Source organism: Musca domestica, unplaced genomic scaffold, assembly GCF_030504385.1.
Source record: "Musca domestica strain aabys unplaced genomic scaffold, Musca_domestica.polishedcontigs.V.1.1 1, whole genome shotgun sequence".
NCBI classification, from domain to species: domain Eukaryota; kingdom Metazoa; phylum Arthropoda; class Insecta; order Diptera; family Muscidae; genus Musca; species Musca domestica.
The window spans coordinates 41080420-41093133 of NW_026712114.1; the positions used below are offsets into that span (position 1 = coordinate 41080420).

At 35.3% G+C, this 12714-nt stretch overlaps 1 protein-coding gene across 1 annotated transcript; it reads left to right on the top strand.

Moving 5' to 3' along the window:
• The first annotated feature begins 1200 nt into the window (after positions 1-1200).
• LOC101898118 (uncharacterized) lies at positions 1201-6293 on the top strand. Its single transcript, XM_005177951.4, has 4 exons — positions 1201-1672; positions 2026-2087; positions 5505-5872; positions 5945-6293. The coding sequence occupies exons 1-4, from the start codon at positions 1649-1651 to the stop codon at positions 6235-6237; spliced, it is 747 nt and encodes a 248-aa protein (XP_005178008.2). The 5' UTR covers positions 1201-1648; the 3' UTR covers positions 6238-6293.
• The last annotated feature ends 6421 nt before the right edge of the window (positions 6294-12714 follow it).

Below are 12714 nucleotides of genomic sequence, written 5' to 3' on the forward strand. Positions count from 1 at the left end.
GAAAACGTGCACCTTCGGTTGGCCACCAGAACTCAAGCGGCGGCCATGGTGATGGTGTGGGCCGCCATAACAGCCGATGGTCGCTCTCCGCTCGTATAAATCGACAATGGCATAAGAATAAATGCCGAATATTATCGCGAAAATATTCTGGAGGGTGTATTAAAGCGATGGGCACGCAAACATTTTGGCCGCAGACCTTGGACGTTCTAACAGGACACAACACCATCGCACTCAGCACGCGCCTCCCAATAATGGTTACAAATGTGGTTCCTCGCTTTATTTCCAGCGCACAATGACCACCAAAACCTCCGGATACCAATCCAAAATACCGCAGAGCAACATTCGGGCAGCGTGTGACGGTTTCATTGGCCGTTTGAAGGCCTTAATTCGTGCCAAAGGTGACCAAATCGAACAAATTTTAACTTATTCTAAAATTTGATGCTATGTCCGACATTTTTTGCTTTCATTTAATAAAAGTAATAAAAAATGTGAAAACTATGGTGTTTGACTTTGTTGCAGTTTTTTTTTATCTCACCCTGTATGTGTAGTTAACCAAGTTCGAAAAGATCACTTCATATTTCGCCCGATTTAAAAATACTGGTTTTGATTAAGCGAGTTTCTCAATAATAAATATTGAACACAAAGCAACGGCTTCTTGGCTTCCGTTTTGGTTTACATTTCTGAGAAAATCAATTGGAACAAAAACGTATATTCCTTTGTTCCGTTCGAAAATTCTTATGAATGATTAATAAACAATTTTTGAGAAAATGTAAATATAACGCGAATGCTCAATTATTTTACACTAGTCTACCAATACCAAAATTTTGGGGGAGAAGGCAACAAATGTAGAAATTGGGTAGGGGGATATCATCTACAATTTTTTACTTCCTCCAAAAAAGCAGGTATTTTAAATTAGAAAAAAATCAAAAGAAATACTATTATTTATCGATATCAATTAATTACCAACAACAAAGACACAATATTGAATTTACTCTCGGGAATCACCTGTTGTATACAATCTCTTGATAATAAATATTTAATAATATGCATTAAAAATGTACACAAAATACCTTTGTTGGTAGGTACGTTTGTTTGTCTCTCGCTGTGTGTGTTTTTTTTTCTGTAGTTATGTTTATAAATTGTTTAGTATCATCTTCATTTCAATTCAAGTTCATTCATTCACTGTCTGGCAGTTTTTAAATTAACATACAACCAAACAATAAATTGTTATAAAGAAAAAAAAACAACAGCAACAACAACAAAAGGCTGAAAAATGAACAGTCACTATCAGTAAGAAGAAAAAAGTCACAGAAAACCCGTCACTTACTTACACAATGAGATGCTGCTGATGCCGATGATGATGATTATGATGAAAAGTAGAAGACAAAAATTTTAGTTAAAACCTAAAAATAATGAAAAAATCTTTAGTCGATAAAGAGCAATAAACGGGAGCGAACGAACGCCTGCGAACAGCATCTTAAAATCGAGTGAACAAAAGAAACACTCAACCAGAACAGTGAAAAAATTTAACTAAAAATACCAAAACTGTTTTGGAGTATAAAACGTGCAAACAATAAAAACAAAAACTCGCTAACATAAATCTCATAATTATTTTAAAACGCTGCTTGTGCTGCGCACTAAATAAAAAATGAATAAGAATTTATTAATAACGGTAATTAGATGCGAATGGTGAAAAAATACGATTATTGGTCAATCCTCTGGAAAACAAAAGATTTAAGACACAAACTTGCTGCAAGATATTCCACACCGAGGTTGGAAAAACAAAGTCCAACTTTAAATTTTGATCAAAAAACCCAAAAATTGAATGAATCAACAGCTTTGAAGGAAATCCCTCGGCTCCAATAAATAAAAACAAAAACAAATAACCAATTTAAAGACCATCCGAAATGTAACGCTTAATTTGTTTTTGTTTCTACTGAAGTCAATGTGTTTCAGCAAATTTAATTATGTTAATTAATACAATTATTAATGATGGTGTTGTTGTTGTTATTGTTTTCATTTTAGTTTTTATGTATGGTATGCATACATTCTGTCAGCGTTTATGGGAAATCTTTATTCGACAGCAAGTAAGTTAACGTTAAATATAAACGAATCGCCAAAATACGTTGTCATTATGATAAGTTTGGAAAATAATTGCAAAAAAATTAGTGAATTTATTATTAGCTTATTTTGTTTACATTTGATTACCGTTATATGTAAGGCAAATATATATGGACTGCAGACATTGATGAAAAAATTATAGGAAAAGAATAAAAATAATTAATTTATATGTCACATGGCCGGGTGAAGCGTTTGTCATTCCGTTTTTAACACCTCGAAATATACATTTTAGATCCCACAAAGTACATATATTCTTGATCAGCATAACATTCTATGTCGATTTTGCGATGTTCATCCGTCTGTCCGTCTGTGGAAATCACTCTAGCTTCCGAACGCACTGAAGAAGATTGAAAAAATTTTACTCAAATGTATATTATGTCTGCATGACTTTTGGTATTGAAAATGGATCATGTAGGTCCATCGTTATAAGGGGGCTATACCGAAACGTTATAGCCCCCTTATAACGGTACCTCGCGATATTCGGTATTTTGATGATTTTAGCGACATTATTCATCGGGATTGTTTCAAAATTGGTATTTGAAGTTCGAAATATATACTACAGCCTAAGACAGAAAATTGTCTTTGCAGGTCCGTGTCTTCGTATAACCCCCGTATAACGGTACCTCCCGATATTCGGTATTTTGATGATTTTGCCGACATTTTTAACCGGAATTTTTTAGATTTTAGCGACATTATTCATCGGGATTGTTTCAAATTTGGTATTTGAAGTTCGAAATATATACTACAGCCTAAGACAGAAAATTGTCTTTGCAGGTCCGTGTCTTCGTATAACCCCCATATAACGTTACCTCCCGATATTCGGTATTTTGATGATTTACAAGTTACCTATACAGGTGCATGTCGTCGTATAGACTAATATAACAGCTACATTCGGTATTTTTAAGATTTTAACGGAATTTTCAAAGGATTTTATTGTTTTTGAGAATTGCCAAATTCATTCCAAATGGTGGAGGGTATTCAAAGTTCGGCCGGGCGAACTTACAGCTTTTTTACTTGCTAAATTTCCGAAGTAAGATTCCTCGAAATCCTTGCATTTTGGGTATAAAGTGCTCGAGCGGTACACCATAGTGGTCTTTTTCTTTTAAAATATTGTTAACAACTCCCTTTCGACGGGATAGAAGCAAGTAAAGAATTTAAGTAATTAAGTAATTTGAAGTAGAAAAAAACAAAACAAAAAAGAGCAAAACTTATTTCTTTGGCTCCGCTCTAATTAGGGCGAGTATACTTTGCTCGTTTTAAAGTGGGAGCAAAATTTGTTCGTAACAAGCTGATGCTGCTACTGCCAAGTACTCTTTTAGTTGTAGTACTTCTATGCATGGCTATTCTCTCAAGCCACAGCAGCAATACGCATTGAGAAGCATTGTTGCTCATTTGTACCAACAGAGCATATGATAGTGTTGTTGCTTTTGTACACAAAATCCACAGGACCTTGCTTATACTGTTTTTATACCCTCCACCTTGGAATGGAGGTTTCATGAACTTCGTCATTCCGTTTGTAACATCCCTAAATATTCGTCGTAGACCCTTTATGCGGTCTATATATATTCATAATCAGCATAAAATTCTAAGTCGAATTAACGATGTCCGTCTGTCTGTTTGTTGAAATCACCATACAGCCCACATTATTTGACGTAGAGCGTCAAAATTTAGCAGAACAATTTGTATTGTGTCTAGGATGGTTGATATTGAAAATGAGATATATCGGTCCAAGTTTTGGTATAGTCCCCATATAACGGTTCCTCTCGATATTCGGTATTTTGATGATTTTTGCCACATTTTTTTACGGATTTGTCTAAAAATTGGTTTTGTAGGTCGTAATGGGTTCCAGCTCGTGTGGCGAAACATTGTATGTATTGTACATTGTACGCTTTGGTATAGCCGTCATATAACGGTACCTCCCTATATTCGGTATTTGTGGGTCATAATGGGTTATAATGTTTCCTTTATTAAAAGTTCGGTCCGGCCGAACTTAATGTTTTTTACTTGTTATACTTTACACCACAAGGTGGTCAGGGTATTATATCTTTGTGCATTTGTTTGTAACAGGCAAAAGGAAACGATATAGACCCATAGTTCCTTTTGAGATAATCACATTCTGAGATTTATGCATGTTCATCCGTCTGTCCATGCATTTATTGCCCGATCCATATGAAATTTGTTTGACCCAAGGACGAACCCTATTTAAATTGGAGATTATCGGTCAAAATTTATATATTGCCCCCATATTTATCTTCGTCCGATTTACCTTTTATTGTGCACCAAACGTGTAATATCAGGTCAAATAGCATGGCATTTTGCATATACGACCAAATTATTTGATGGAAATGGGATCAGATACATAATGTCCACATTGTCCTGCAGTGAAACATTATATAAAAAAGAATTATACATATTATATATAAAGAATTGGGGTTTGCTTCTACCTGTAGTAATTATACCATGAGCAGACTGGTAGAAATGTTATGGACTTTTCTATCCTTACTAAAATATTCACCTGTACACTAAAGCCTGTTTTTACTCTACGCATAAATTGTGCCACTGCAAATGAAAATGACTAATGTTATTGGAACAAATACCAATTAACTGTCAGTGATTGTTTAATGGAGATTCATAAATATGTATGACAGGAAAACACATTTGACATATTTACTTTAAGAATTCATTCAAAAAATAAAAATATATATTTATTTCCAAGATTTTGAGCAATGGAAACATATTTATATTAATAAATTTCTTAAGCCCTCGGCAATGTCAAAAGTGTCTACGTTAGTGGGAAGTCCGAGCAGAATTTAATACAATATTGACAGACTGACAGAAAAAGTAGAACAAGAAAAAAATATTACTTTGACAGATGTGATGGGTGTTCTATTTTTAATTGGACACCGGGGTTTTTACTCAGTACTAATCTCTAAATAATTGTGGGTGTTGGCGATGAAACATGAGAATTGTGTAACACAAATTCTAAGGAATTTGGAAAGATGTGTACAATTTCTAAAATAAAATATTTCTATTTGTGATAAAGTAATAATATGTAAACTTGCCAAAAATATTTTTATACTAGATTGTCATAGGGTTGGTTGTTGGATAACACCATGAGGGACCCGTAAAGATAAGAAGGATTTTTTTAACAACATTTTGTGAGATTTGAATATATAAAATCAGATATAGAGCTTTTACGTTGTGCCTCCCTTACATTTGAAATACCAAGATTTCGAAGAAATTTCAATTTCTTAAAGTTGCAGACATGGACTTTGCCTCAAGAAGCCTCAACGACAAACATATCCAAATTTACTCATAATACTACTCTTTTTAAAACATTTCTTTGCCAAATACCGTCATAATTGATAATGTCTACTTTCCAGATCGAATCCAGAACACGATCTAAAACCCGAAGGAGCTACAAGTTATTCGAATTTTTGGCCATATCACGAAAATGAATATCGTCATGTGCGTTATGGACGACATAAGCCATATAGTCATTTCGATTCTGACTCGGATTATGATGATGGTGAAGACGACGACGATTCATTTTATGGACATAATCATGATTACCATGATCATCATTTCCACGACAGTTATCCGCCAAAACACATACCACATCCAGTTTATGGTGGCAGTCATGAAAGAAATCCACAATTTGGGGTACATGGTGGTTCACCGCATGTGAGTACTGGATATGGAAGACCATCCGTACAAGGAGGTTATGGCGGACGTCCGCCATTTCCAGGACGTAAGTATTATTTTTTTTTTTTAATTTTTTGACTTTAATGACGAATTTCAAAATATTTTCTTATTTTTTTAGACATTCCTCCACGATTTCCACCACCTCCGGTAACGGATAACAGTTTTATAAACCCTTGGCACGAACAGCCTCCATCAAACTCTTGGACACCTTTTATCCCTGCCCCTGGTAATAGAGATGTAATATCACAGATTCCAAATGTTCCTAAGACCACATCAGTGCCTCTTCCAACGTTAAGTGCTTCCTCGACCACAACGGAACCATCAACTACAGCTCCTACAACGTCATCCACAACGACGACAACAACTACCATTGGTCCTCTTGAAATAGATTTACGTTCTGGTTTTAAATAGGTGCACTTTTATTTATAAGCAATACAATAAAATGAAAAACCATATAGTTTTGTAAATTTTTTTTTTTTTTTTTTTGTGAAAGTTAGTTGATAATTCGTCGTTGCGTGAAGATAAATTTTAAATTAGTATAGACACAAACCATATTTGCTTTGTTATTCTACCTAGCGGATTTTTTTTTTTGTACATACATCTTGCAACTGAGACCACTGACAATGTAGGTGCAACTCATGCAAAACCTGTATGCAATTTCTACTTACATTTACACAGCGATGACCTAGGCCGTCAGACTAGACCGAAATCTGCCGACAATGTAAGCGGATGTTGGAAGGGCCCGAAATCTACCAACATTGTAAGCGAAGGTTGAATGGGTTCAAAATGTATCGACATCCGATTCAGATACAAGTGCGATGGATACATTAGATTATATTTTGTTTTGTTCTTTAATTCTAGTATGGATTTTGATTCACAATGCAATAGCAGTACGACTCATTTTATAAATGATAAAATAGCATACATTTGAATGGGTATTAAATTGTAATGACCAGCGGACTGCGATAGAGAAAGAGTAACAGCAATCCAACCAATTTTGAAGATAAATGAGCCTACTTTACATAAAGTAATGAAATTAAGGGACATCGAGGCCAATAGACACATTCCGTAATTGCTAATTTAGCCTGTTTTTATACCCTCCACCATAGTATGGAGGGTATATTAAGTTTGTCATTCCGTTTGTAACACCTCAAAATACACATTTTAGACCCCACAAAATAAATATGTTCTTGATCAGCATAAAATTCTATGTCGATTTAGCGATGTCCGCCCTTCAGTCCGTCTGTGGAAATCAATCCAGCTTCCGAACGAATTGAAGTAGATTGATAAAATTTTACTCAAATGTATGTTATGTCTGCTGGACTTTTGGTATTGAAAATGGGCTATGAAGGTCCACATTTTGGTATAGTCCCCATATAACGGTATCTCCCGATATTCGGTATTTTGATGATTTTAGCGACATCATTCACCGGAATTGTTTCAAATTTGGTATTTAAAGTTCGTAATGGATACAACAGCCTAAGACAGAAAATTGTCTGTGCAGGTCCACGTCTTCGTATAGCCCCCATATAACGGTACCTTCCGATATTCGGTATTTTAATGATTTTAGTGACATTTTTCACCGGAATTGTTTCAAATTTGGTATTTGAAGTTCGTAATGGATACTAGAGCCTAAGACAGATTATTTTCTGTTTAGGTGCACGTCTTCGTATAGCCCCCATGTAACGATACATCCCGATATTTGCTATTTTTATGATTTTATCTACATTTTTTAAGAAGGTACCAGCTGGAGTGGTCTGTTCTATTCTATCTTCATATCCGAGATTTTGTAGGCAGAAATATTGGAATCTACAAAATTTGAAGACAGTTTGGCTCTTTTTCATATTTTATAAGAGATATGATTTTCTAAAATTGTGAACCTTTTGTGGTACTGGAAGAAGCGGGCCGATATTGTCCCTTTCCACATCTGAGGGGGAACTGGGGATTTATTTATAGGATTTATTTGGCCGGCCAAATGAAGCGAAGAGCCTTATTTTGTAACCATTCTTGTGTGGCGCGTGCCGGGTGCAATGGTGCTGAGTCCTGTTGGAATGTCCAAGGTCTGCGGTCACAATGTTTGCGTGTTCAAGGCTTTAATACGCCCTCCAGAATCTTTTTGCCATAATATTCGGCATTTATTCTGATGCCACGGTCGATTAATATGAGCGGAGAGCGACAATCGGCTGTTATGACGGTCCCCACCATCACCATGGCCGGCGCTTGAGTTCTGGTTGCCAACCGAAGGTGCACACTTTCAGCTGACCTCTTTGGCAAGTAAACACGATCATTTTGTTTTTTTACAAACTGCTAGACAACGAATGTTTTCTCATCGGAAACAAACCAAATTCGGCAGCTCACCACTTTCGTTCAAGCAAAGCAACTATTTAGTTCTTTTGAGTCTATTTTCTTTCTGTGGCGGTGTAAATTCTTGCACTTTTTGGAATTTCAATGGCTTTACCCTGAGCACATTTTTCAATATTTGCCGAATGGAATATTGCGATATGTTTAGCTCACTAGCCATTTTTCGGCCACCGAGACGTGGGTTTCGATCAAGTCGCTTCTTTACTTTTCGAACCATTTATGCTGATGTTGCTGTTTTCTTTGTCCACTTCCTTGTCGTCGGGCTACGCTACCAGTATCACGGCACGGTAACGAGGGATGGTATGAGACACAAAAGATTTATTCATATTTAAATGCTGGAGTGCTTTAACGATAGCCACTTGTGATTTTCCAGCCAAATATAAAGAAATCACACTATTACGCTTGATTTCCAAACCCGAATAACTTTTTTTCTGGAAAATTCTCACCAAAATGTTTTTGTACGCTTGTAAACAATATAATGAGCTGTCACTGGAATAATTTTAACAGCTGTTGCACAAGTGGCATGAGAATGACAGCATCTCACCCTTTATAAATGATTTCAAATATTTCCCAAACCAGATATAAGCTTGATAGAAATATTGCGGGGTAGAAACTTCGGAATTTTTTTACCAAAGAGAATTAGGATCTAAATCTGTTATTTCGATGACCGCTTTCTAAAAAATACAGCTTTGAATCAAGGATAACGCGTAGATATTTGGAATTAATTTAATTAGAGTTTGAAATGATCCACTTACAAGTGTAAGCGGGGTAACTTGCGTATTTGATGAAATGTATAAAACATTTAAAATTGCAGCAACAAATTTTGACATTAGAATGAATGTTTTCCTTATAATGGCATAAAAATTTATCATTCTGATGTCTATTTAAATAAAAATAATCGGAACACTTTCTTTTGTAACCTATTTTCTAACAACTTTTCACTGGTATCAATTATTTCAGTGTCTTGTTATGCCCACACGTATTTATTTTATTTGGTTCCAGAACAAACATAAAATAAACAACTAATTTAGTTAATGAGACATTGCTGCTTCTTCTTTAGCGTCTCACAGACTACTAATATTTCTTATCGGTGCAACAGCATATGTAACAAGAATTGCGGAAAACCTACGTTCAACAATTGTGCATTTAATGAGGTTGTTAATGATGATGACTGGTGAGAAAAGGCTGGCGGCCGACAAACGCATTTTAATGCGGATGCATTTAAATTAATCCGCTTACGAAGATGTAACCCAACAGAAAACAATGAACTGGAATTGAGATTAATGTATTTATAATCTACTTACTATACATTTTATAGGATAAACCACAATATAACAAAACACAAGACCAGTAGTAGTGCAAAACAGAAAATAAAACTATCAAAGTATTTGCCTTAACTTTTGTGGTACAGGGTATTACTTCTTTGTGTATTTTATTCCTTTTGGTGAGCTCCATATAATCATATTTTGAGTCGATTTATGTATGATGGCCAATCTGTCCGCCCGTTTGTCCATTTAATGTACAATGTACAGGTCGCATTTTTTATACAATTGAGATAAAATTTTGCACTTGTGATTTGTTTAGCATATTGACAAACTAGGTTGATGATAATCGATTAAGATATTGATATATCTCCAATATTTATATTCAGCAGATTTCTTGAATATTGTGCAGAAAATGGGAGATATCGGATTTATTCTAATAGCACGTTGACGGAATTGGTGAATATTGATTCAGATATAGCTATAGCTCCAATGCATACGTTTCATTTAATTTTGATATTTAAGTCTTCCGAAGCCGCAATATGCATTCTATAACAGTGATATAAGATATATACCAAAAACATTTGCCAAATTGTGTCAAAATCGTTTCATAGTGCTGGAAATTTGCCTAAAATGTTTGGTATTGAAAAAGGTTTATATCGACCCCTTGGGGTACAGTTCCTATATTTATATAGGTATTTTAGACGAACAGGTCAATTCTGACCGTTGCGTAGATACCGATAGTAAATATATCGGATATATATATATAAAGCGAAATATATACAATGTGTATATACAAAGGAAGGGGATGGTAGCTAGAATGCTTATATCTCAAAAATGGCTGGACCGATTTTGACAAATTTTGTCAATTCAGAATGCTCTTTTGGCATAAAAGTATAAAATCTAAAAAAAGAAGATGCCAATAACGATGTAAAAATAGATTTTGTAGTATTTTGTGAATTTTTATACCCTACAACACTATGTGTTGGGGGTATTATAAGTTTGATTGGGCCAAAAATTATGTAACACCACGAAATATTGGTTTCCCACATAGGAAAGTATATATGGATCTTCCTATCTCGCCGAGCTGAGTCGATCTAGCTATGTATGTCCGTCCGTCCGTCTGTCCATGTTAATTTGTAATCACTCTACCGGTCGCAATTATGGTCCGATCTTCACGAAATTTAGAATGGTGGTGGCTAGGGTCAGAATAGAACCCTATTTCTTTTGGAGATGATCGCATAATATTAAGGGGTTGAAATGGACCAAAAACTGAAAAAAATCCTGATCTTGCAGTTGCTCTACAGGTCGCAATTATAGACCAAACAAAGCGGAAGTTAGCATGGGGCTAGAGCTTAAGGCTGGGCAGAAGCCTTCCAATTTTAATGGTCATCGGGTAGTATTTAGTGGGTGAAATAGACCATAACAAATAAAAGTCAAATTTTAAACGGCGAATATTTTAAATCCCGGCGAAATCACAAATAGACGAACAGGTCAATTCTGACCGGTTGGTAGCTAGAATGCTTACATCTCTAGAATGGCTGGACCGATTTTCACAAATTTTGTCAATTCAGAATGCCCTCCTGGCATAAAAGTATAAAATCTTAAAAAAAGAAGATGCCAATAACAATGTTAAAATAGTAGTATTTTGTGAATTTTTATTTATTTTTTTCAATTTTTTATCGCATGCGATTTTTTTCAATTTGACTTATAATGTTAAAGTGTATAGTTTGTAATATTTTTTCACCTTACAACTCAGGTTGAGGTTGTTATATATAGATTGCAATTATCGTCGATCCTCACGAAAATTTTCACAAGGGTAGGGTTAGGCTCAGAAGGGCTAGGCCTATTTTCAAAGATGTCCGAAATATATTTAGGGGTTGAGATGGACCAACAACTAAAAATATTCCTGATTTTGCAGCCGTCGCATGAAGTTAGAGTTTAGGACAGCGGGTAAAATGAACCACTACTTTTGTGTGAAAAAAAAATACCAGCATTACTTATAGGCGATGTTCGAAACACACAAAAGACGAACTTCTAGCTTTTTTATACTGATTTCGGTGACGAATATAGCAAAATATCGTAAACAAGCAAATCATATAGATAAGTCTAAATTTGGAGATACAGAGGGGCCTCTTGCTTTTGGAGATGATCGCAAAATATTTAGGGGATCAAATAAACCAAAAACAGGAACAATTTCATGATCACACAATTGAAGCCAATCGACAAGCCTTCTATCATTTTGGATGACCATTGTATTATATTTAGCTGTAAAATGGACCACAACCACGAACAGCAAGACGGAGTACGTAAATATTGGGCAAATGTCCTTGGTCGAAATGCTAGGGGTAACATCTGGGCAGTGCTCCGTGAAATAACTTCAAAAGCGAAATCTTTCAAAATGAATTTGGACTTAAGGGGGCTTCTAACATATTGTGGTGTTATATGGTATAACATGGAGTGGATTGCCCTCCACCATTTACAACAAATTTGGAAATGAAAAAAAAATTAAATCCTTCAAAAAAGGTCTTAAAAATACCGAACATAGCCCTTATATTGGGGTCTATACGAAAACATGGACCTAAATAGGCAACTTTTGTCAGAAGCCATCACAATATTCAAATACGAAACATGAAACACGATCCGGGGAATAATTTAATAATTTCATCAAAATACCGAATGTGGGGAGTTACGTTATATCGGGTTTATACGACCTGGACCTGCATAGAAAATTTTCTGTCACAGGCTGTAGTACCTATTACGTGTTCTAAATACGAAATTTGAAACAAATCCGATGAATAATGTCCCTGCAATAGTCAAAATATCGAATACTGGGTGTACCATTGTAGGTGGACTATTCGATATCGTGACGATATATAGACATTTCTCTTCTAGGGGGTAAAGTGCTTAGAAAGAACTTCTAGCATAGATTGTTAGATAATTCCATTGAAAAATGTAGCTAAAATCATCAAAATACCAAATTTAGGGAGTTACCGTTATATGGGAGATATACGATATTGTGGACCTATATAGGCATTTCTCTTCCAGGGGGTAAAGAACTCAGAAGTTCTGTAGCTTGGTGTGTGGAATTTCAGCCAATTTCATTGGAAATTTTGGCTACAACCATCAAAACATCGTTATATAGGGGCTATACGATATATTGTACCGATATAGCCTACCTTCGGACTTGACCTGCCTGCAGACAAAACTTTGATCTGTGCAAAATGTTAGCTTCCTATCTTTATTTGTTTTAACTCTAGCATGA

Coding starts and splice junctions, on each gene's coding strand:
- LOC101898118 (XM_005177951.4), top strand. CDS start 1,649: ATGAATAAGAATTTATTAATAACG. Junction 1,673..2,025: donor ATAAGAATTTATTAATAACG/GTAATTAGATGC, acceptor TTTTCATTTTAG/TTTTTATGTATGGTATGCAT. Junction 2,088..5,504: donor AAATCTTTATTCGACAGCAA/GTAAGTTAACGT, acceptor TCTACTTTCCAG/ATCGAATCCAGAACACGATC.